The following is a 24,340-nucleotide window of genomic DNA, read 5'->3' as shown; positions in this document are numbered from 1 at the left end:
CCTTTATTGCATCTTTAGGAGTAGATCATGTGCTTGCTACAGGTCCACAGACAACAAGGTAGAAGTCATGCTATTAGATCACTAGGTGATCCAATATGTCATTTACTATGCAAGGACATATACAGAGCCATTGAGTTCCGAAATTTAAAAGAATGTTATCTTCAGCTAATTACTATGGGAAGGGAATGTGTTTTTCCCATATCAAGAAAATAAAATTTTTAATATTACAAATACTTACTTTTTATTTAATATACCTTTACCTGTAAGAGTCTACAATGTATTTAATAATTTATATTTAAAACATTATATTTTATACTGTTTGTTTACAAATAGATGTAGCAAGGTACAGAGTAAAACACACGAGGTACTATTATTAAATTAAATTACATATTGTGGCAGATCCTTTTTTTTCTGGTCATACCTTGGCATGCAGTCATGGCACAACTTTTTTGAAACCGAAGGTAGTTTTTTTAGTGTTTCCACAAATAGTAATGGAAGCACTTGGACTTTTTTCTAAGGCACACGAAGTTTAGATTGTAGTCACTCGATGTGGTTTTAGCAGATTCTCTGCGCTCTCAGTTGTCATAGTGTTAGGGCCAATGTAGATTAGAATACTATTTGCACATGAACAACATTATCAATCCTGGGAATTCTGGTAATATTTCAGATTAATTTGAGCAACAGATATTTACAAAATTTTGTAAAGATCTCATAGTGACAATCCCAGAAGAAGAACCTGCAAATAATGCAGCTGTTTTAAAATAAAGTGGCTGAAATTCCATCTCACTCACCTTTTTCTGGCCTTCAGTATCCCTGGGAGCTCCATGGATTTGAACGGACTGGACCTAAAGATTAGATGTTTTCCAGCATAAGGAAAGAAAGCCAGATGCTGTTGCAAAAACAGTTCTTACTGCACTACTATGAGAATGACAGCATTTTTAGATCTTCTATCAGACCTAGTATTTTAATTGCAAAGACAGCTTCTCTAAGCTACACTAAACTAACTCCTAACTGTCCACTAGTTACTTGTACAGTCAGGACAAGTCCTACACTGTAGTGTCTGAAAAAACTCCTGAAGTGAGATGGATACCCCTTTCCCCTACATCAGAACAGCCGTTTCAATCGCAAGATTTCATCCCCAACTCCTTGTTTATCTGCCCTAAGCTCATATCTCCTTCAGATGTTACATGTCTTGAGGAGATTACCTTTAAACTGACTGACCAGTAGCACTAACATGCAGTGACTTGTCCAAAAGGGACTTAGTGGAAGGTCTTTGCGGGTGCCCCCTACCCAGATATCCATGATGAAGTAACTCCTAGTCACGTCCACCTACCTGTCCTCAGACTGTTCCTGCTAGATATTTGTTCCTTTCTGGCTCCGGATCAGATTCAGTGGACACATGGAAGGGGTGCAATGAGTGTCATGCAAATACTTTCTTTCTACTAGGCTCTCTGTAATGAATAGGGACATAAAGAAGTGTGTAGCTTAACAGAACGCATTCCTTCGGAGTTCCAGAGCGTACAAGGCAAAGGACATACTTTCTTTATATTTGGGTAAGATAATGTGAAACCATACTAAACTTACATAAATATGAAGGATCTCATCCTTCTTAGCACTTACTATTGTATGATTATCAAGACTAAGAAAAATAGATATATATGTGCATGTATTAGTGCAAAAACGTTTTTACTTTTTGATCTTTTTACATGTCACTGTTCCATAAATGTGCATTTGTTTCAGTTGAAAGAAAGAAATGGGAAATTTCCAGTTCAGAAAACCCATTCGTCAGCACTAGGTATGCTTTTGTGGTCTGCAGATAGAAGGGCTTTCTTTCCTTTCCTTGTTGTCTTTGCTTCTATAATGACTTCCATATTATGCTGCAGATATGATACATTTATGCTTAAAGTAGATCATCCTTTGCCAGAAAGAGTGCATGGCTTTAAAAGGAGAAATACTCAGACAATAAAATAACAGAGATGCCTTATTTAGAATTACAGCATATTTCTAACTTAATTTTACTATATTATGATTGGTTTTACTCAGTGAATAAGGTAATCAACCTTATTTGTTTAAGCAGCATTAAGCACATGCTTTGTAACCATGTATTACTATAAAATTTATAGTACATATAGAGGACAACAGTTCTTAATATATACAGTATTACAGTTGCTGTAATTGTTTTTGTTATTTTTATTAATAGTAATAAAGTAACTGTGACATTCTTTTAGGGAAATATAATGGACAACAAAACAATTCTAGAAGAGCTTCTTTTAAAGAAGTCACAACAGAAGAAAAAGATTTCACCAATTAATTACAAGGAACGGTTGTTTGTTCTCACAAAAGCAAGCCTTTCTTATTATGAATATGACAAAGAGGTAAGAAGTCATTTCCTTAAGGACACTGTTCTAAGATTTTCCAAAGTCACCTTATTCCTCTGTTTTTCTTCTGTGAAACTTGATTAGATACTATGTATTTGAACAACAGGTGTATTTTGTTTCAAGTAGAATTAAAAAATTAGAGGGTACCAAATCCTAGTTTCAGCTCAGGAAAGCATTTAGCCTCAGGCTTAGGAGTGTCTGTATTCAGAACAGCTTTTACTATTATGCTTACCATTGAGCATCTGTTTGTGTCCTTCCAAAGACAACAAAACTTAAGCAGGTAATTAACATTAGGCATATGTTTAAGCATTGTCTTGAATAGGGATGTCTTCCCTGTTCATGCCTCCCTCTGAACTGATGAAAATAACTGGCTTCAGCAGTTACTTAAGAGAAGCATAATTAGTTCAGAATTTTATCCCTCAATTGCACAAAGCAGATGGTTAAACTATCATTGTTTCCTAAAAAGTGACTGTATATCACAGAAGATAGCTTTTCACTCAGAAGATCTCCGGACATGCAAATATATGTCCCAGGCAACTTGCTTTAAAGCTTTTGCTCCTTTTAATACATTTGGACTCCTGCTGTGAGCTATGTTCCTTTAGAAAATTGCATGGAATCTTAGTGAGAATGAGTTCCATTACCTTAACAAAATTATGAATATGACAGCCAGGCTCCTATTTTGCACTGAAGGTATTTTCCTCTTAATTCCCCTTTCTCCTTTTGCTACTAGTCCCCCTTCTGCCTTGTAATCTGTAGTTGCAGCAGATTTTTTTTCTCAGATGTAGGGCTGTATCCTGTGATTCTTGTAACTGACTTAAAAAAGTACTTGATCCATATACTGGGTGCAGGTGAGGCACCAAGGAGGTTTCTTAATACCTTTTGCATGAAGTTTAACAAGTCTGAAACTCTGGCTTATGCAGCTTGAAACATCAAATTGCACAAAGTAATGAATCTGAAATACTTTAGATTGTGTTCAAAATGGTGCTTAATCTTAGGTTACACTCTGCTGTGCTTTTTTCTCCCTTAGAAAAGAGGAAGCAAAAAGGGGTCAATTGATATTAAGAAAATCCGATGTGTTGAAACAGTGAGTCTTGAGGAATCAACACCTCCTGCAAGACAATATCCATTTCAGGTTAGCCATGAAATCCATTACATGCACATTTCTTTTGAAATATTCCAGTCACTGTAAGGCCTCGACAGATTACACTGATCATTACTGTCCTGGGTGATGATGCCTGCTAATGCTGAGTGCTACAGATATTTATAGCAGATAGAAAATCAGTCCATGTTACTGAAGTTGTGATTTTGCTGAAATGTTTTCACTTGACTGTGATAGAGTTTAGATGAAGTCTTGCTTCTTTTATTTTCGTAGGTGTATCATAGGTTTGCTTTAATATGATCTGAAATATAGAGAGTATATCTCTATAACTTATTTTAAGGCAGTATTAAACACTTAAAAATTCTTATTTTAATTCTCACTGTTTCTTTCCACTTTGGTTGTTTTGGTTGTTTTAATTCTCACTGTCTCTTTCCACTTTGGTTGTTTTGCCTCAGTACGAAGTGCAGGATTTGACTTCTTACTAGCTTGTTACTATTCACATATGCCACAGTCAGGAAATCCAAAGCTATGCCTTCAGCATATATACTGCACATATACAGTAACTTGTGCACGCATCAGAAGATGCAGCTGCACAAAGCACTACATATGTGTTCAAGAATTAAATGTGCTGAGAAAACCGTAACTTTAGATTTGCTGCCTGTCATCTGTTTCAGTTCCTCTGCTCAGGTTCCTCTTAGAGCCTCCATCAATTCCAATTCCATGAGCAGCGGGACACGCAGATGTGAAAAGTGGTTACAGGTCTCCTTTTGGAGTGCCACTGCCAAACAGTGGAAGTGCAAGCATGCAGCAGGCTGCTGGGAGAAGTGATTAAAGTGGTTGCTGAATAGTGTATTAATTCACGACCCTGCAATAATTGCCATGCCCAAGAGCAACCTCAAGAGAGAGGCTTAGTATTCTACTGCATGCCTAATCCTAAGTGTCATTCCTGTCTCGCTTTGCCTTCTCGCTCCCCTTTTTGTAGTGTTAAATGGCATGTTTATATTGAATTAGTGTATTTCTCTCAGGAGCACATAAGTCATTTAAATGGGAAAAAGGATGTGTCCTGTAGTTACAGGGTGGGGGAGTCTGTTCTGGAAAACAGTGTCTCTAAAACAGCCTTCAGGATCATGATAGCTGAACATAAATTCCCAGTGTGATGCTGCGGCCAAAAGGGCTAATGTTATCCTTGGACATGGAAGCAGGCACGTATGAAGTAAAATCAGGAAGGCTATGTTGCCTTTGTTTTGACACTACTGTGACCATCAGGAGAATATTGTGTCTAGTTCTGGTGACTATAATTCAAGAAAGATGTTGTAAACTGAAGAGAGGTCAGAGGAGAGCCTCGAGAATGACTAATAGGTTGGAAAACATGATTTAAAATGAAAAGCTCACAGAGCTCTATCCGTTTAGCTAAATAAAGAGACAGGAAGCAAATTGATGGGTCATGTATATTTATAGTGTGAGTACACATTTAATAATGAGGCCTCTTCAGAGTAACAAACAAAAGCAATAAAATGGCATTTGAAATTCAGTGCGGATGACTGAAAAGGGAAATGCTACCCTGACTTAACATAGACATGTAGACACATACATGCATAACATATATAACATATATAACACACACACACGTATATATGTATAAAATAGTTTCTGAATTTATTGCTACAAGTCAGAATGAGAAACTGGGTTATAAGAGATAGTTCATTGAAAAAGTCAGCTCAGTGCTAAGCAGTGATTAAAAAAACAGAGCAGATGTTAGTAATTATTAGGTTGGGCATTAAAAGAAGATAGTAGAAGATAGGTTCAAAACAAACAAAAGGAGCCTGTTATTCATAATGTGTAGCTAAGTTCTAGGACTACTTTGTGCAGGATGGTATAGATACTAATTCTTTAATTTAAAAGGCCGCTGAACTAATTCATAGGAAAAAATCTGTCATGGGCTATCAAGTATGAATGCATAACCTCTCGATTAGGATTCCCTGATCACTATACAGATGCTCTGCACTTATACTCTGCCTCAGCGTTTGTTATTGGCTCTGTCAGAGACAGGGTCCTGGCCTGGATAAGCATTTAGTCTTGCCCTGTGTTAACAAGAGCAAAAGGCTGGAATTTGAATCAAGAAAAATTGCAAGAGGAAAGAAAGTTTATATGTGGGCTTCAAGGTCTTTTGTGCATGTAAAACGGGTATATAGAAATATTCCATGCTGTTCTTTGTTTCTGCAGTTTTCAAGGACACAGACCACTTTGGTTGAGCTAGTGCATATAAGGTTTGTATTTATATGAAACAGCAGTACAATAACTGGTCTCTGAGAAACCTTGCTAAGTTGTGTGCATTTCATGTCAATGGTCCTGCAAACCCTGTTTCTTTGGTTCCTATCCCCTAGTCCTTTCCCCTCCTACACAGTACCAAGCTTTTGGGCAGTATGCTCTCACGATGCTGGCTTTCCCCACATCTTCTAGATTGTATACAAGGATGGCCTGCTCTATGTCTATGCAGCTAGTGAAGAGAGTCGGAACCGATGGCTGACAGCTTTGCATAAAGGTAACGTTATTCCTCTGTGTACCAAAAAATTCAAATTACATTAGGAGAGATAGGAAAATGCTCCTGCTCCCTCATTTTACTGCAATACTTTTTCACCTGTTTTTAGTTTCATTTCTACTTCATCACTGGCTGGTTGAAATGCATGGTATTTTCAAGAATTGATTAGAAATTTTAAAGGATGAAAATTTCAGTGAGAAATGAACCAAAATAAAGCTTATTTTTGTATTTTTCATAGGCATTTTTTAGTCTTCATCCTATCCTCAGTCTTTACCAATGCAGATTAATAGAGCGCAATCATTTCTAATTTGGTTAGTATAGCGCTTTCCTATATAAATGCCATTCTGATAAACCATAATGCCAGTGCTTTTTCCATTGTATTTTCCTCTTTTTCTCGCAAGGAAATTTCTTTTGTTTTAGGTGGAGCAAAATCACAGTCCTGCAAAGCATAAGTTGTAGGCAAAGCATAAGCTGTAGGCAAAAACTGCGTCCCTGCATAACTCCAGTGAAGGCATAAACCTCGCATTTAATAAAGCATCCCCCTACACATCCTGCCCCTTGTAGAAACAAGAGTATACAATCTGTAGAAAACTTGCCGAAGTTCATTCCATTTATTTCATTGGACTTGCAGTGGGCTGTGAACAAATACGCTCTCAAATTTCGCCTGTAAGCCCACATATGAGCTACCTGTCTGTTTGTGAACTCTCCCTTTGCCTCCTGGGTCCCAAGGTTTAGTGCAGCAGCCTCTATTAATCATAAGAAGCATTCCAGTTGTACACCCTTTGATCTTCTCTTTGCTTTCTGTGTGTTTTTCAGAAATTAAAGACAATTCCGATCTACTAAACAAGTACCACAAAGGATTCTTCACCAATGGGAAGTTTCTCTGTTGCAACCAGACGTGTAAAGCAGCCCCCGGATGTACAATTTGGGAGAAATGTAATATGCTCTTTTATTTCTGCTTGTTTAGTCTCACTGATGCTTTTCACAATATTGCCAAACCCATGTGGATATTTAAGTCATATGAATATAAAAGTTGATCTACCAATGCCTTTTGATGTATGTGTTAAACTCCCTTAACAATGCAAACATTGTAGTTTGCAGTACAATTGGGGGAAGTAATGCACTAAATGAGATCTGCTGTGTTTGATCACAAAGTTAGTGACATTTTTACACACAAAATGAACCAATGGATATATTTTTCTCCTCATTTTTAAGATTTCTGGCTAAACTGTAGCATTATGCTGTAAGACACTTCTAATGGTAAAGTCCAAATAGCTATACAGGTAGAAACAATAGAAATTTGCCACAAGAATGTGAATGAATCAGCATAAAACAATCCAGTTTCACAACTAAATAGAATTATTTTATTCATATATGATTATATTCATATGATGTATGTTTTTCTAAACAATGTGCTATTTTTTCCTCAAAACATTTTTTTGGATACATTCTGGAATTTTGCAATGAGAGGAAGTAAGTTACAATGGGACCAGCTGACTCAGGGGAGTAGCTAAAAATTAATTTTAGCTTTATAAACTGAACACCGCTGGGATATAAGTTTAGCTGAAGAAAATTGCAAATCAGATTTTTCCTTACAATGGATAGTCCTAGGAAGAAAATATTTAGGAATTACCAAGATCTGCTTTACCTGTAAATAATGATCTCTGTGCATTTCCTGCCAAAGCAGCATTTGGGGAAAAAAATGGTAAAATAAAGAATGGAAGTAGAACGATAAATGAATACAAGTTACATCCCCAGCAGTCTGGCAGGGGAACACAAAGTAACTGAGAATGCAGACTCCAGGAGTCTGCTAAGATGATAGCATAAAATAGAGCTTACTTTTTAACTTTTAACTTCTTTTTCTATTTATTTTTCTTGCTTTTCTTTTATTCTGTTAAATAAAAGATAACCTTCAGCATATATGATTTTTCTTCTTCCTTTGAATATACATATCTGAAATATTTTATAGAACTTAGTCACAATTGTTTAAAGTCTTTATTTTTTACTATAAAGACTGAGAGGGGAAAATTTATAAAATGGTATCCTCCCAGGTTTCACATTTTCAGAAGTGAAAATGTCTGCATGCATGCTTCACAGTAAAAGCCCACATTTGGAGAAGGGAACAGCAGTTTATGAGTAATTGGGCTTCAGTCTTTTAAAACTTGATTATTTAGAGGTGTAGAGCACTGATAAATCCACTGATTTCAGTCATGATTGAAACTTGGTCTTAAGCATTTACAGTCTCAAACATGTAGGAACACAAAATAAAAGGCACATTCAAAAATGTAGGTGTGAGCAGTTAGGAACCTGATTTATATCTTTGAGACTGCCTATCATAATGCAGCATTTGCTTTTGAAAATTGAAATTAATGATACAGGCTTATCTACTGTTAATACAGATTTCATGAATATAGAACAGTAAATAATGTGAAGAGTTTGTCAGCTGATTTGTAACAGTAATTTAAATAGGCTCACATAGCTTCAAAACTACTTGTTACATATGCAAATAAGGCCAGGAAACCCCCAATCTGTTGCAAGGACAAGAAGATGTCTCATCATCAGCTATGATGTTAGGCAAGACAACAATTAGAAAGACAATTCTGGTATATTGAGCACTTCATTTCTGTTCTAACAGAGGTGCAGGCAGCACAGGGAGACTGCGTAAGGAAGACTCCAGATAGCCTCAGTCTTTTAACCACTGAGTAATGGAAAGCAATATACCTTAAGTTCTGTTCCACTACAAGTGTCCGTGAAACTATCACGAAAGCTCAAATAAAAATGAAGCATTCCTGTATTTTCCTTTGTATACAATCAAGTAAGCTAACACAACTGGGAAAACCACAGAGCTAAATCCTCCGTCGAAGTTTCCCTAACTTTTATTCTGGCATAGATGAAAGCGATGGTTGATGGGATTTAAAAAGACATTGAGATGATGCTTGAATTACTAACAGGCTGGAAAATACAGAACTAAAACACATCTGTGCAACAGGAAGGTGAAATGTCAATTGTCACAATGCCTCATGTTTATAATGCGGTTGCTGCCACTGTGTAGATTTGTGAGAAAGTCTCGAGAGGCAAAGCCTTATTAAATTCATGTTTTCTTTTTTATTTCTCCCCCTCTTCTAGATGTGGGTCTACATTGTACAACCAAGGCTGTGAAACCACTGCCTCCGGTCCCTCAGACACTGGTAGGTGAGAAGTGTTTGGTGTCTGCCTACAGGGAAAGACCCAGCCCCCAGGATCCAGGTGATAGGGGGTGTTGTGGGGAGGGATGGAGAACTGCAGACAGCCACTCACTGGAAGCTGATCTAGACCTCTAATCTGTGCTGCAGCTTCAGCATCTTTGTGTCCACCAGAATGTCTGAGAGAAGGATATATCTCCCTCTTCAGCGTGCCGTAAGTGGAAAACAGGGAGAGTCTCAGTCACTTTCAGTTCACTGATATGCTGGTGCCAGTACTGGCTACAGCCCTTGTAGTGACATCTTTTGCTTTACTAGCCTATTTCCAGTGGAGTCAGGGAAATGTAATCAGAATTAGCTCTCTAGTGCATAGGAAGTCCTCATTCTTAGAGATGCCAAAAACTACCTTCCACCCTCCTCCCTCCAGTGCAAATAGTGCTTATAGTACTTAGAGAAGATGTGGTAACTGAAGACGTGAACAAATATCATACCTGCTTGGTAGGAGTGAGAAAAGGTGAATGAACTGCGCTTATCTCAGGCAGCTCTTAAGATACGCTGTACTGGGGTTGGGTCAGGAGTACAGAGGCCTGTTTAGGGAAAGTCTGTTTAGCCAAACTCCACAGAGACTGCATCTACATTAATGAACTGGGAAGTGCATCTGAGCTCTTTATGCACTTCTGGCTATATCTTGACCCTGTATCAGACAGAAACCCAGCACCCAGTGGGCCTTGGTGTCCTTCTGAGAAGGATAGGCATGCAGACCTGAAAAGACAGCCAGGACACCAGGATGTCAAAAAGCACTGCTTACGCCCGATTCAGCCATCCTGTAGTAGAGCACTACACAAAGGTCCTTGATGAAGAAGGGCAGTAGTTGGCAAGGCTGGAAGACCTGCTGCTGTGTTTATCCCCATGTCTGTCCCCTCCTGTAGAAATGTGAGGGCAGTAGTGAAGTCTCAGATCTTAGCTTCACTGCCCAACCTACTTATTGAGATACATAGATGGGGAAAAGATAACAATAACAAGAGAATAAAAGACAACGAAGCGGCTTAAGTTATGATGTTTTATCTATTTAAAACAGGACTGACAGTATGGTCTGTCTTATGTATACACAAATCATTACTGCAGCTTCCTCCACATAAAACCAGACTGGCTTTAAAAACATGAGACTAAAAACTCTATTTCCTGCTTTCTTTTCATTTGCCTTCTGTTCTTTGTATCTTTAGGATACATTTGGGACATATCTCCTAGCTTCTCTCTCTTAACCACGAAGTAATTTAAAAGAAAAGAAAAGAGAGAAAGCTGGGATTCTAAAATGTACAATTGACATGAACTGCCAGGACTTCAAGAAACACATAAACTATCAAGAGACAGAAGATAAAATCACAAGGACTGTAAAATGGAGCTTTAAAAAATAATAATAAGGCCTTGAAAAGAGGCTATGATTAGAGGCTATGATTGTGATATGACACTTTTAACATTTTTTCTGCTAATGACATTTCAAAATAACAACATTGTGAACACATAGCAGTGTAGCTTGTTTTGAATACCATGGTCTGTCTTGCCTGGCTTCTATCAAGGATGCTTTGTCTATCTGGAGAGATTATCAGCTATGCAAATCTGCTGCTGAACAAGCTGGCTTCTGCTGGACCTTTATGATTTACTTTGATTATCTGCCTGAATTCTGAGAAGGTATTTTGAAAGGGAAATTTGAAAAGCAGGGACATGAACAGGTTCCATAAATGGAGATACAATGACTACCACATCTGGTCAGAACAGCTTGACTTCATTTCTCCAAGCTGTATAATACAGATCAGGTTATAAAGGCTAATAATGACTTTTCATGATAAAGAACAGTCCATATTTGCTCCCGTAACTACAGCTATAAGCTCTCAACACATTTTTACTTTGCCTCTTTAGTCTGCTCAGGTTGGTCAGGAGAAGTATCATTGTGCTCCCCAGCCTTCCTTCCACCTGCCTCTCAGTTCAAGTCCCTCACTTCCCCAGCCTCTGCGAGTCTTGTTCCCTATCTCTCTCCTCAAATTACTACTGGCATTGGCTTCTCTTCACATATGGCACCTCTGATGTCCCTGTTCCTCTCCTCAACTCAGCATTATACCTCTAGTCTCCCACAGAAGAGCTGGTTCCTGAAGCATGATGCCGTTACAAAGAATAATGAGCACAAATGTGCCTTTGTAGGAACCAGTGGGCGTTTGTCCTATGCTGTGGTAACAGGGAGAGCTTTCTGTCACAGAAGCACTTTCACCTCTCCTGGTACCTGGTAGCAGCTCTCTTTACAATGACAAATAGTTTGTGTAGGTCAGACCAATGCTTCGGTAGATCAGATAGAAGGCCACTGTGTACGCACACATATCTTCTCATGAGGATGTATTAGACAAGGTTTATGGAAGCTGAAGTGATCCAGCACATGCTTCCAGTCATATAGTGGGAAAGCAATTATGCTGATAGTGTGTGTTCTCTATATCCACACCACATTTGGATCTCAGACTCTCACCTGTAAGTCTCTTTGGATAATAGTGGTACAGTCATCAGTATGAAAGTCAAGATAATATCACTGCCAGAGTAAAGGAAGTAGCAGGCTCCCCTCAGTTATTATTAGGAAGGTATGAAACCTGGGGCTTTCAGCCAGCACTGGAAATAGAGCGCTGCATATGTGCACACAAATCAGGACATTAAGCTTGAGCAAGTTATGGGTGGAGTCCATCCAAAATACTGCAACAGGCAGATACACATCCAGCAGTAAATCCCAAAGGGAAGCAAGTCTAATGTGCTTTCCTTTGGCGAGTCCTTTCACCTGGCAGGTTGGACAAAGCGAACCTCGTTTCTGTGATCAGAACTCATTCTGCCATCCACTTTGGCCAATGCTTTGCACTTTCTTCTCCTCACATAAAAAGATGAAAGCTCCATCAGCATATGACACTGATCATTCTGTAAGCAAAACACAAGAATTTAAGAAAGAACAATTTCATATCCAAAAATTACCAAGGCCATATCTCAGAGGTGCACGTTGCCTCAGAAACACTTTGTTTACTGAATCCCAGCTTGCTATGACGCCACCAGATGCTTTAAAGAAAAAGGTTTATTCTCTGCATTATGATTGTCTCCATCTTCCTGCTAGATGCAGGCAACTCTAGTTCTATCATTATTCCACAAAACAAACAGGCAGCCTAAGAGTTGAATTGTGCCTAATACAGGCCCCAAGCTATAAGCTCACTTTGCACAGAGCTTCCACTGAACTAAGATATGACCAACAGTAACTAGCCTAATTGGGTTCAAGTAATAATACTACATGAGAAACAGATCTAAGATCAGTCAAATGAGGAGGATTCTGCTGTGAGTGATATGGCTTTAAACAGTGAGTTTCTCCACTAGAACTTGGTGAGGTCACATTCAGAGTTTGCATGTTTACAAGAAGAGATTGTGAGTGTTTTCTGGCTCAGTAGACTCAGTCAGGCATTCACTTGGCTCTTTAGTTTTTCCTTGTTTAAATTAAGTAGATAAATGCCAGTAAAGAGGAAACAAGCAAACATACAATGCCAGGGTTGCTAGGACTTCGTTAAGGAATCACAGCCTGCCTGATGACATTTGTCATTCTTCCCTGACATTGCTGTCACTATATAGGGCTTTTTGATTACAGATAGTTGCCGTTATCTCTTCTAAGTATTGGCTGTTTTCCCCCATCCTTTGCTGTCAATGTTTTATGTGTAGCTTTCCCTGTACTTAAAATATTGTGACATTTGGATTTTCTCAGTGATGACCTTTTCTCAATTTCTAAGTGCATTTCAGTGTCTTAATTTTAGCTGCTCTCTTACCCTATGGATAGATTGGTGTCACCTAACTTTAATGCTACAAATCCAATCTAAGTTAGTTGTGTAGGCTTTCTCAAGAATCAATGATTAGAGACAGGTATTTCTTCAGGATGACACATCTCACCTGAAGACTAGAGTCAAAGGTAGGTGATATGAATGCCACAATTACATACCTGCACTTGTTTAACCTTGCAGAGGGAAATTTCGGCATCAAGGAATTGGCTTCTTGATATACATGCTTAGCAGAGAAACATCCATTTTATCCAATAAAACATGCTAAAGAAAGGGAACAATTTACAATCAGCATGGCTTTCTACTTTCAGTGACTATCAGAAACAGTTGGCTGATGCTTGTTTTGTTTATTGGTAACATTACTATCAATAAAAAACATTAAAAATCAGAAGGAGTTATTTTAAAATACTGTGATGGGATCTTTTGATACAACAGGACATCATCACCCTTAGTTATAATAAAACACAGTTTGGTCATGTGGTGTCTAAAGCACATGAGTTTTAGCTATCCATTAAATAGTATTACCTTCAGATAGGTGGTAGGCTTTTGATATGAGTCATGTTTACTACCTAATCCTGGTATTGAAAGCTCGCTATTACAACAGTGTCAGCCTCCACTCAGAGTGTATTGCTTCTGGTGCCATTGTAAATGATGGGGCTTTGTTCTGTTTTCATCTGTCTCGAAAGGTGGACAACAGTTTCAGGAGTGTGTTTCTAAATGGATGGAGAAAAATGTCCTTGGCTATGTACACCTTCTTAGCATAGCTTAATTTGCCTAAAATCATTATGCACATTAAAGATACAAATAGTTGTGTGCATTTCACATGTTATTTCTTGCTATACCTTGTGCTGCATCTCCCTTTCATTTTATTTCAAAAAGCAGAAGCGTAGAAGCCTACCCCAGGTGTCATCACCAGATAAGTCAGTCCTGAAGGTGGCTTTGGCCCAGTGCAACTATGAACCCACAGGAAAATCAACTATTCGGCTTGTTAAGAGCAATAAATACTATGTACTGAAAGAAGAAAATTCTGACTGGTGGCAAGTAAGGGATTTGGAAGGGTAAGTTTGAACCACATGAGTTCCATAATCATGGTCTTCTACATATCACATCTTCACAGACAATCCTGCAAGCAGTCCTCATACTTTTCAGGATCCATTTTAGAATTATGTTAGTAGCTTTTTAAGTTTGTTCCAGAACCCTCATTTTCCCTGTACAACTCCATTTTCTTTACCATCCTTGTCTGCCAGGTAAGATTTATAATAGTCACTCTCTACTATACTAGCTGAAATAGTCTCCAATGGCCTTAATTTTGATATGTGCCTGAATAAGGGCTTGTATACTCAGAAGCTGTCCATTTTTTCAACTATTTAGGTTGGGTGAATAAAAAGATAAAATCTCTCCTCACAAATGTTGCCTCTCTTGTATGCACAGATCATCCTTAGACCAACACCATCACTCTTGCAATAGCAGTGACAGCACAGGATACAAGTAAGAACTGTTGAAGCAGGAATCACTTCTCATTTTAGAGTCTCACCAACTTTACCAATGTCTTTTCACAGACACAAAGCACCCCCATCCTGCACAGGATAGAAGAGCTAAGTTATTCTCTTAGGGGTCCACAAGCAGAAGAATCCCCTTCAACAATTTAAAATACGATATTTTTCATTCATCTCCAGCTGGTGCAGAAAAGAGAGTTTCTCCTCAACTCATTAAATGAGAAGGAACTTTTGGAGTAAGCTGGAGACAGAGGTGGAGCAACAAACAGGAGTTGCCTGAAAGAGATAAGATTCCTTATCCATTTCATAATGGATACTAGCTGTACTTGATTTTATGTACTTGATAGAAATGGAAAAGGGAAAAATTTCTTAGCTAGGGCATGTCCAAAGTGATTTGGAACAGAGCGAAATTACTTGTTCTACTCACAGTTCATTGATTAAGTTTACATCTGCAAGTATATAAACAAAGAAAGCAATCTTAACTTTATATAAGGCAACTGTATCACATGAATCACAGAATCAGCATATTGGTCTGGGTGAAGAAAGCAGCATGCAACCCCAGCAAATCAAAGATAGTAATATATTATTCATCTGAGATGATACACTCTTAAATGCATACATTGGAATGTATATGGCTATGTATAAGCACATGAGGCAGGCAGCTCTACTCATAGAACCTGAGTAGAGCATTTTGAGATGAATGAAGGAGTAGAGAGACATCAAGAAGAAGGGAAACATTTATAGTTCTTTTCTTTGACTTCAGAAACTGTCACTTTTGCTGTATCGGTTCTGTAAGCACAAATCACATATGCATCATAAAAAACCTTAAAATTCTGCTTGAAAATCTTGTTTTCTTGAATGTAGTGGCAGCAAAGAGCAGGCAGTTACTTGTTTCAGATATCAGACACTCTCAATTTTCTTCTGTTTCCACTGAGATCTGTGCTGAAGAAGTTCTTTCTTTGTGCTTCTATCTGGATTCAAATATAGAGTTTACTCCCCATACTTATTTTTCTGATGGGCACAGTATAGAATCCACTCCCTTACAGCTACAGATATCTCTTGGTCCCATATCTTAGGTCCAACACGCCATGCTGACACTGCCTTAACTGGTAGCTCAGTTGTCTGTATTCAGTTAACATAGCTTCTCAGTTGTATCTGGCATTGTGTCTGAAAGTGCTTACCTATCTGTTGACTTTCTGAATTCTGTATTTGACCTTGAATACTCTGCTGGCACGCATTAGTCACCGGCATCCTTCATTATCACAACTGAGATGGCATGTAATGATATTGTCGAACAGCTGTTCCAATCTTCCATATGATGAAGCCAATCACTGAGGAAGAAGTCATTTCAATGACTAGTGGAAAAAGTACTTCATTGAATGTAATTTTCTAAAACAAATTACCTCTGTATTTTTCTGCATGGTATGTGAGAAACAGAAATTTTTTAACTGTGAACATTTCCGTTAGTGGCATTCTAACAGGTAACGCTGATTAATCCCATTTCCTATTTTAAGGGACCAAATTTGAGATGCAACCATGTACGACAGCTGAATTGTGAACTGTTTATTTTGCAGGAATGAAGGTTTCGTACCAAGCTCTTACTTGAGAAAATTATGTGTGAATGACGATGAGCCAAGGTAAATCAATATGCAGCCATCCACTGCTTAAATGTTCTTCTTACCATTCTAGGAAAGATTAGGCAGCATTTCTGGAATATTTTGCTTTTTTATAGCTTGCTTAATTACTTTCTGAGCACTCTGCATAAAGTTTCCTGAAAGGTATAGAATCAAATACAACTTTGTCTTCATGATTAATACATTAATGCAAGAAACATCAGTGTAAAATCCTGCTCTCATTTAAATCAAAAGGAATTTGCCCCTGATTTCAGTGGGACTGAGATTTCACTCTGTGTACTCTTATTTCAGCCTGAAAATAGAAGCCTTGCTAACACTCATATACATTTTTTTGTATGTGAGTATTCCAGTAGAGGGTAAAGTGAGTCTAAATCTGTCCAAGTGATACACCCCTCTTCTTCAGTTAGATGGCATGACCTTGTAAACATTAAGCATCTACCTAAATGTTTGCATGAAAATTTCACAGAAATATAACAGATTTTTTCACAGTAAACAGTGCTGGATAAGATTCAGAGGTTTCCTTAAAAATACCTTACTCTTACAGTATCCTGTAGAAGCCAGCATACTACTTTTCTCTGCAAAAGCTTACATTAGAGGCCTCTTTTCCTGCTTTTTCTGCTTTCTCTCTTTCTGTTGTCTTTCTTGCTAATAACATTTATTTGAGAAGTTTAAGGTTGTGCAGTTTGGGAAATTTTTCCATGTAATTTTTGAAGAAGTAGATGCAATCTCATCATAAGTTTGCTAAAGGCATATGTGGTTTCATTGCCTGCATGCACAGAGAATATTTGGCTTTCCAACACATTGCATAATGCTACTGGAGGGGAAAGGCTTTGTGAGTGTTTTTCAAGTCAGAAAAAAAACCCCACGGAATAAAATATATTCTCAGCTTTTTAAGTACTCATCTTGGGCCATGACATAATAGCAAGAATTACTCAAATAAAATATACGTGCTATGACTTCTAACCTGAGGAAAGTGATTTTCATTACTATTTTTTCACAACTTCAGTAAAATTTTTCATCTTTGTAGGGAAAACTCTAGTGCCAGTGAGAATTCATCAGCGGAAGAGCAGAGTATTGCTAAGCATGAGTGAGTATGTAGAATATGTGTTCATAAGAACCACTGTACATGTACACTGTACCTAGAAAAATGGGGTCCTACATACAGCTGTCATAATATTGATAATAATTATAGGCCTTGTCATCAGTTTAAGGTCATCAGCAACACCACTACCCACAGATTCCGAAGGGATGAATATATTTGTTTTCAGACAATAAAAGGCATTTAAGCCAATCAGTGTTGCACCCTAACAAAGGGATGATTCATAAGAGTGCAGTTTTATTAAGAAGACTTCATTTGAGCTCCCTGAACTGATTTGACATAGCATGTCTGGTTTCTGTCCTCCATTTGGAATCTCTCTGTTTACTTAAATGTTATGAGAACCAGAAGGTTCAAAGGTCAGAGGAGAATTATGCAGCTCACACAGCTTTTAGGGAGACAACCATGTCAGGGTCTGTAGGAGACAGAGCGAACCACTTCCAGTAGGGCTGGAAGCCCTAAAGCTCTGGAGGATTATCCTACAGGGAGTTACTGAAGAAAGTCAGAATCACAGGGTGGGCTCAGATAGGGGCCTAGATATTTCAGGGTAAAGCAGATGGGGATTAGTGATTTCCCTTTTATCCCGTGACTTAACACCACACATGCAGGAAAAGCCCCAGCTCTACCCCCTGGCTTTTAAAAGCGGTTTTGAAAACATTTACTTTGTCTGGCATTTTTCATCTCTGTGTTTTGCCTTGTTCAGAAATCAGCTTGTCAATGATATGCTGAATATTTCTCCTTGCAGTTGGTATGCTGGTAATATCTCCCGTGCCCAGTCTGAGCATCTGCTCCGTCAGAAGGTTCTACATATCCTTTATCACTTATATATGGAAATATTTCTGTCTGTTGTCTTTGCGGTACTGTGTAGCTAGAGGATGCTGATGCTCTTCAAATAGCTGTAGTATTGTAAACAGAGTGCTAGAAACTCTTGCACTAACTTGGCAGCAATAAATAGATCTCCAAAAGTGTCTGGATTCTTACACACAAATAAACGAACGGTACACCTCTAAAATAGTCTCAGAGCAAAGCCACACACTGTGCACTTCCCCACAAAGCTCTGCCTAAGAGTTTTCCAGTGTGGCTCTTTCTAGAGTTCAGACCAGAGGAGTTCTCTGTGTTGGTTTTATGATATGTTTAAGTTGAGTAGAAGGAGTTCCCTGAGACAAGCAGATAACCCTGAGCAAACACAGTGCTATGCTTGCCAGGTATTGGTTGGGTGCAGCTGACTAGGGGCAAGGACAGATGGCACTACAGGGCTAGTCAGTGTTATAGGTCCTTAAAGGAGATGACTACACAAGGACAGATCCATGTACCTTTCCAGAAGAGTCAGCTGAGCCATGCTTTGGGCTTGGGTGTACAGTGTAAAGAAGTTGTTATTTTGTCCTGCTGTGGCTTGCTACTTTCTCACAGTCTGTCTAATTGGCACCCAGCCACTAACGTATTCCACAAACCTTGTCTCTTTGGGAGCCTTGGCTCAGCATCCTTTCCCTTACACCTATACCACAGGTTCAGGAAAGAAACATTAAGTGTGGCGAATCACTGGAGAGAAGCAGTCAGTAGGAGGAGTGACCCCTCTATGTCCCCTTCCCAAGAGGTTCTGGATACTTCTGAGTCCAGTTAATTTTAAGGGCATATGGAGTTTCCTTTGAACCTGGGCTGTATGTGAGTTTCTAAATGTCTGCTTTCCTCCCCATGCTAGCCATTTCTAGCTCATGAAAGGTGTAATTGTTAAACTAACTCTGAAAGCCAGTATTTCCATCCTAGTGTGGTAAACCATTAACAGAAGTAAAAGTAGATAGTGAAAGTTAGGACTGGAATACTACATAAAGAAATAATCCAAACAGAGAGCAGAGAAAATCTCACTCAGAAATACTTTGGCAATAGGAAATGACGTCAGTCTAATGCATTATGTGGTGGATAGATCTCTTACCCAGATGGGATATGTGCGGCAATGCATGGGTAATACATACCACCTTGGGGGGAACAGGAAGAAGGAGTAGAGGTTAACAACTCCTTTCCATCAGCCCTGCAATAAACCAGTATCTAGGCACCAAAAGAAAATTGCAAACCACTTGCTTCAAGTCTGGGCTAGGGTTCTGTTTACCTGATTTTAAGCCTCTGTAGTGGGATATCTCAACCAGTTACCTAGACTGTCTTTTTAGTGGAGAGAAATAAATATTTCTAAGGCATAATTTGTCTTGTCCTAATGTAGTCCTTTAAAAGAGGTCAGATGAGTCATGTCTCCTTCTCTCCATTATCCATTTAGAGAGACTAGATCAGTAGCTCAGATGTGGACATTACAGTGTGGAAGTCTAAAGTTCACTGAGATGAATCCCAACCTCATTGTTTCTTGTAATATTTTGTCTTTCTTCATTAGGGGAAAGAAGGTGCTTTTATGGTTCGGAAATCTAGCCAAGTAGGAATGTATACCGTGTCCGTATTCAGCAAGGCTCCTGAGTGAGTATCCAAAGGATGTGTATCATTTTTATGAGCATGCCCTGGGTGTGCTACTTCTGTTACTGGTCAACACCCAAATCTTCCTTCTGTTCAAGATCAACCTCAAGCACATTCAGATCATATTAGCTATGTGAACTCCTACATGCTATAAACTATTGTCTCCTTGAATGGGGGAATGGAGGCCCAGAACTGTCCCCTCTAAACAGGCATTTAACTGAGGCACATAAGCTAGGAGAATAGCAGACACTCTGGAGAGAGAGGGAAGGGAAGAGAAGGGAAGTGAGGGAAGGGAAGGGGAGGGGAGGGGAGGGGAAGGGGAAGGGGAGGGGAGGTGAGGTGAGGCGAGGGAAGGGAAGGGAAGAGAAGAGAGGGGAGGGGAGGGAAGGGAAGGGAGGGGAGGGAAGGGGAAGGGGAGGGGAGGGGAGGGAAGGGCTAGGGAGAGAAGGGAAAGGAAGGGGAGGACAGGGAAGGGGAGAGGATGGAAGGCAAGGGGAGGGGAGGGAAGGGAAGGAGAGTTTGGTATTGAGTGGAGAAAGGAAGAAAAGGTGGAAATGTTGCCTCCAGGAGCAGACTACAGCTACTTCTAATTGTGAGCTTCTTGCTCAGAGATGTTCAGAATTAGATGTAGAACCATTGCAAGGGCAGTATATGAAAGCAATTTGCTCTGGATGTGAGCCTGCTGAGAGACAAGTACTAACCATCAGACTACATTAGAGTATATAGCAGAAGTCTCCAGTGTGCCAGGAGTCTATAAGCCTTGGCCCATAGGTGTAAAGGGTGGAAAAGCAGAAGTGAGGCAAACAAGTCTCCTGGTCACATCTACTACACATGGAGTGTTATTTGGCCAGTTGGAGTGCTGCAGTTCATTCAGCAACTTAACTAATCTATTCGTGCACAGGCTGGAAGGCACTTTGCAAGGCTCTGACATGTACTGTAATTTGTGGTATTTTTCAGAAGTAAAAAAGGAGCAGTCAAACATTACCATGTGCACAGAACCACTGAAAACAATTACTATCTCGCTGAAAATTACTGTTTTGAATCAATTCCCAAGCTTATTCACTACCATCAGCACAACTCGGCCGGTAATCGTGTGCACTTTTTGTACTTGATTGGCTTTGGCTTAGACTGCTGGGCTTCTTAGAGTTATGGTGAATCTCTTCCAATACTTCCAATACTGAATACTCTAAATACTAAAACTTATCTTTTGGGATAATTTGGGGAGAGCTTGATCTGCTGTTTTCACAATAAATATAGTTGCTTTGCTTTATTGTACCTCTGATATTATAATACCTCTTTTTGCAATACCTCTGCTAGATTAGCATTTAAATGCAGGAAATTTTCATTCTCAGGAAGTTATGCAGCTGTGAACTTTTTTCACTACCTGGATGGCTGTAATGGGAGAGGAGATATTAATTTCCCTGTGTTGTCTTTGTTTCAGAAGAGTCATTTGTATATCATGATCTGTAACATGTTTTCTTGGTAGGTATGGTGACAAGGCTCCGGCATGCAGTGTCTACACAAGTAAATAAGGTCCCAGCCACAGCCTCATTAGGAAATGGTATGGGAATGATTTTCCTTTCAAAACTGGTGACAGTCTTGGCCACCAAGAAAAGAATGACCAGGAAATCATGACTCTTACTGTTTTCAAGCTACTAGGAGGTTGCAGAAACTTTGAGTTCTTTGTGTGGTGGCCATTTCAGTTTCTCCACGTAAGAGGCAGTGCAGAACCTCCTACCCTGCGAGACGTTCGGGTCCTTCCCTAGTTTTCTCTTGTGCCAGAAGAGCACTGAGACTCCAAGGTTCTAAGAAACAGGCTATCTCTCCCAACCAGTGCAGCTAGCCTACATCTAGGGCAAGGTGAATGTGAAGGCACTGGCAGATTTGGTCTCCCTTCCATCCAGGTCTTTTTTGTCTCAAGTGTGGAAGTCCCTGTATGCTCCCTTTCCCAGCACATCTGTGTCAGGGCCATCCTTTCCCTCTACCACACTACCTGGCACAACAAAACTTGTCTTTCAATCCCTTACATGACAATATGTCATCATTTGATGTATAAATCTTTCTCAAAACTATTTATAAGGCTAAACTGAGCAGTAGCAAATAGCACTTGTAGGAATATAGTCTCCTTTTGTAACTCAAACACAAAGCTGAGCAACAGGTATCTTGCTTGCTTCCTGTCACCCTATAGAGAAAACAATATCACAGGTAGGGGATACTGTGCCTACATTTGTCCATTCTGTTGCTAAAGGGAATTTCCTTTGTCCCATTAGGAATCTGGGAGCTGAAACGAGAAGAAATTGTATTGTTGAGAGAACTAGGGAGCGGTCAGTTTGGAGTGGTGCATCTGGGAAAGTGGAAGGGACAATATGATGTGGCCATAAAGATGATCAAAGAGGGAGCGATGTCAGAAGATGAATTCATAGAAGAAGCTCAGACCATGATGTAAGCTATGGCATTTCTTAATTATTTGGAAACAGTGATCTCTCCAAAGATTAATCAGAAATATATAGCAGACACAGAAAAAAGAAATTCCTCTTAAAAATATCATTAATTAGCATTGAATGCCATAGGCACAGACTAAATAGGTAACCACACAGGATATTTAAAGAGCTATCAAAAATCTTTACAAAGACTGATGGAGTCACCTGCAAAAGGTTTTCAATTAACATCTTTTCCACAACTTCAGAGTTTCTGTATATGTCACTTAAAATTATGCTTCATTATTTAAAGGTGCAATTTTACAGAAATGGGTAAAAAGCCATTCCTGTCATTCTGCAGATGGGAATGAAATACAGATGCGTAACTGGGAAATGCCAGAATTACAAATATTTGACTTCAGTTTTTAGCCCCTGACTCCAGGGAGATAATTATGTTAGCACTTCTAGTAAAATTCTGAGATAAAAATTGAAGCATCTGAATTCAAGAATACTTTGGATATCTCATATCCTGAAGGAATGCACTACTTTCCTGTCATTTAATTAGCTGATATCTGAAGAATTCTGAATCTATTTTGCTATGTAGTTTCAGCAGAAAACTTTAAGGTGTAAAGTCCACCCCACCAGTTTAGATCTATTTTCTCACACCAGTAAGGTTGCACATTTGCACTGATATATAAATCCCATTTCAGATTTTGACTACAAAGTTGTCATTGTCATCAATACTGAGTCTTCTTTTGATTGTCATCAATACTGAGTTCCACAGTAATGAGCTGAGGAAGACTCAACTCTTCTTGAAAAGGAAGATTTTAAAGTCTAAGATGGGATTGTGTACAGTCTCAAGCATTTCTTTCAGGTTGCTGTATTAGTATTTGAAGTACAAAACTTACAGAAATGCACAACAATATCTATTTATTACTTGATTATTTTGTTTTTATTTATTTCAGGAAACTTAATCATCCCAAACTTGTTAGACTGTACGGCATATGCTCAAAATCATATCCCATCTATCTGGTGACAGAATATATGGCTAATGGCTCTTTGCTTAGCTACTTAAGGAGTCACGGGAAGGAACTGCTACCTCTTCAGCTTCTGGAAATATGTTATGATATTTGTGATGCTATGGCCTTCCTGGAGAGCTGTCAGTTCATACACAGAGATTTGGTAAGCTGTCCCACAGGAGAAGAAGAGCAGGATAAGAAGGATGGCCTAACACCAGGTAGTTCTACCCCTCTGGTTCAGCCAGGGAGGCTGTGTTGGTACTCACTCAGAAAAGTTGTAACCTGCAAAACAGGGACATCTGGCTGGCTCAGTACAAGGTAGCTCTGGACTAATATCATTAAAGCCACGTTCAACAAAGCACTGCCCACAAGCTAATATGCTCTGCTTCAGAGCCGACAGATCTGCAGCACTGCGCACTGTGCTGCCTGGATTTATGGCAGGCATAAATCTCAAAGATTTATGCAACACTTGGCAGCACAGACATACCCAATTGTAAAATTAGTTCACTGAAATAAAATATTCTGTCCAGGACAAAGAGGTGCAACATGAAAAATTTTGGTCACTTAGATTGTTTGTAATGAGTTAGGGATTTATCTAGTTGGGAACTATTTCTCTCATAAAACAAGTGTGAAAACTACCAGGGTAATTTGGAATTTACTTTGGTGCATTGTAAACATGACCAAACTCAAAGTCTGCAGCTGCCCAGCTCTTTTTTTAGGCATTTATCTGCCCCTTATTTCAAGCAACTAATTCAAGTCATTTTAGATGGGGGGTGGGGGGGAGTCACGTCCCATGATGGTGGATTGATTTTGGAACCAAAGTTTTTGCAAAACTTAGCTTTCAAGAGTAGTGGCAGAAGGCTTTGGGGAAATAAGGAGTTATTTTATAGGCCTTTAAAAGGTGAACACACCCAAATTCCTGGAACATTGTGTTTCAGAGTTGGTAGCAATATTTTGCCTTCTAAACCTACACAAAAGTGTGTTGGAAGATTTGTGACAATTTATGTTATAGATTTGGTTAATTTTCCAGTGAGGGTGCAGTCTCTTCAGGTAGCATTTTAAATGCTGTCTGGTTGACACTTTCAAACATTTGTTTGTATATGTAAACCAAATTGTTAAACCCATAACTCACCGATTTTCCCACCCAGATTCAGAAATCAGATATGTCAGACAATTTAGGTAACAAAATT

General features: G+C 39.0%; 1 protein-coding gene across 1 annotated transcript in view; it reads left to right on the top strand.

The window, feature by feature from the left end:
• The first annotated feature begins 1,489 nt into the window (after window positions 1-1,489).
• Window positions 1,490-24,340, top strand: part of BMX (BMX non-receptor tyrosine kinase) — a 28,872-nt gene continuing 6,021 nt past the window's right edge. Inside the window, exons 1-15 of the mRNA XM_064499863.1 lie at window positions 1,490-1,553; window positions 2,229-2,375; window positions 3,406-3,510; window positions 5,938-6,019; window positions 6,833-6,952; window positions 9,143-9,204; window positions 13,914-14,092; window positions 16,105-16,167; window positions 17,192-17,251; window positions 18,006-18,060; window positions 19,638-19,717; window positions 20,672-20,799; window positions 21,201-21,275; window positions 21,985-22,156; window positions 23,097-23,313. Of these exons, the coding sequence (XP_064355933.1) occupies window positions 2,238-2,375; window positions 3,406-3,510; window positions 5,938-6,019; window positions 6,833-6,952; window positions 9,143-9,204; window positions 13,914-14,092; window positions 16,105-16,167; window positions 17,192-17,251; window positions 18,006-18,060; window positions 19,638-19,717; window positions 20,672-20,799; window positions 21,201-21,275; window positions 21,985-22,156; window positions 23,097-23,313 (1,536 nt within the window). The 5' untranslated portion in view covers window positions 1,490-1,553; window positions 2,229-2,237. The remainder of the gene's footprint in view (window positions 1,554-2,228; window positions 2,376-3,405; window positions 3,511-5,937; window positions 6,020-6,832; window positions 6,953-9,142; window positions 9,205-13,913; window positions 14,093-16,104; window positions 16,168-17,191; window positions 17,252-18,005; window positions 18,061-19,637; window positions 19,718-20,671; window positions 20,800-21,200; window positions 21,276-21,984; window positions 22,157-23,096; window positions 23,314-24,340) is intronic.

This window comes from Dromaius novaehollandiae, chromosome 1, assembly GCF_036370855.1.
Source record: "Dromaius novaehollandiae isolate bDroNov1 chromosome 1, bDroNov1.hap1, whole genome shotgun sequence".
In the NCBI taxonomy this organism is placed as follows: domain Eukaryota; kingdom Metazoa; phylum Chordata; class Aves; order Casuariiformes; family Dromaiidae; genus Dromaius; species Dromaius novaehollandiae.
The sequence above is the reverse complement of the archived record's forward strand: the minus strand, read 5'-3'. Positions and strand labels throughout refer to the sequence as shown.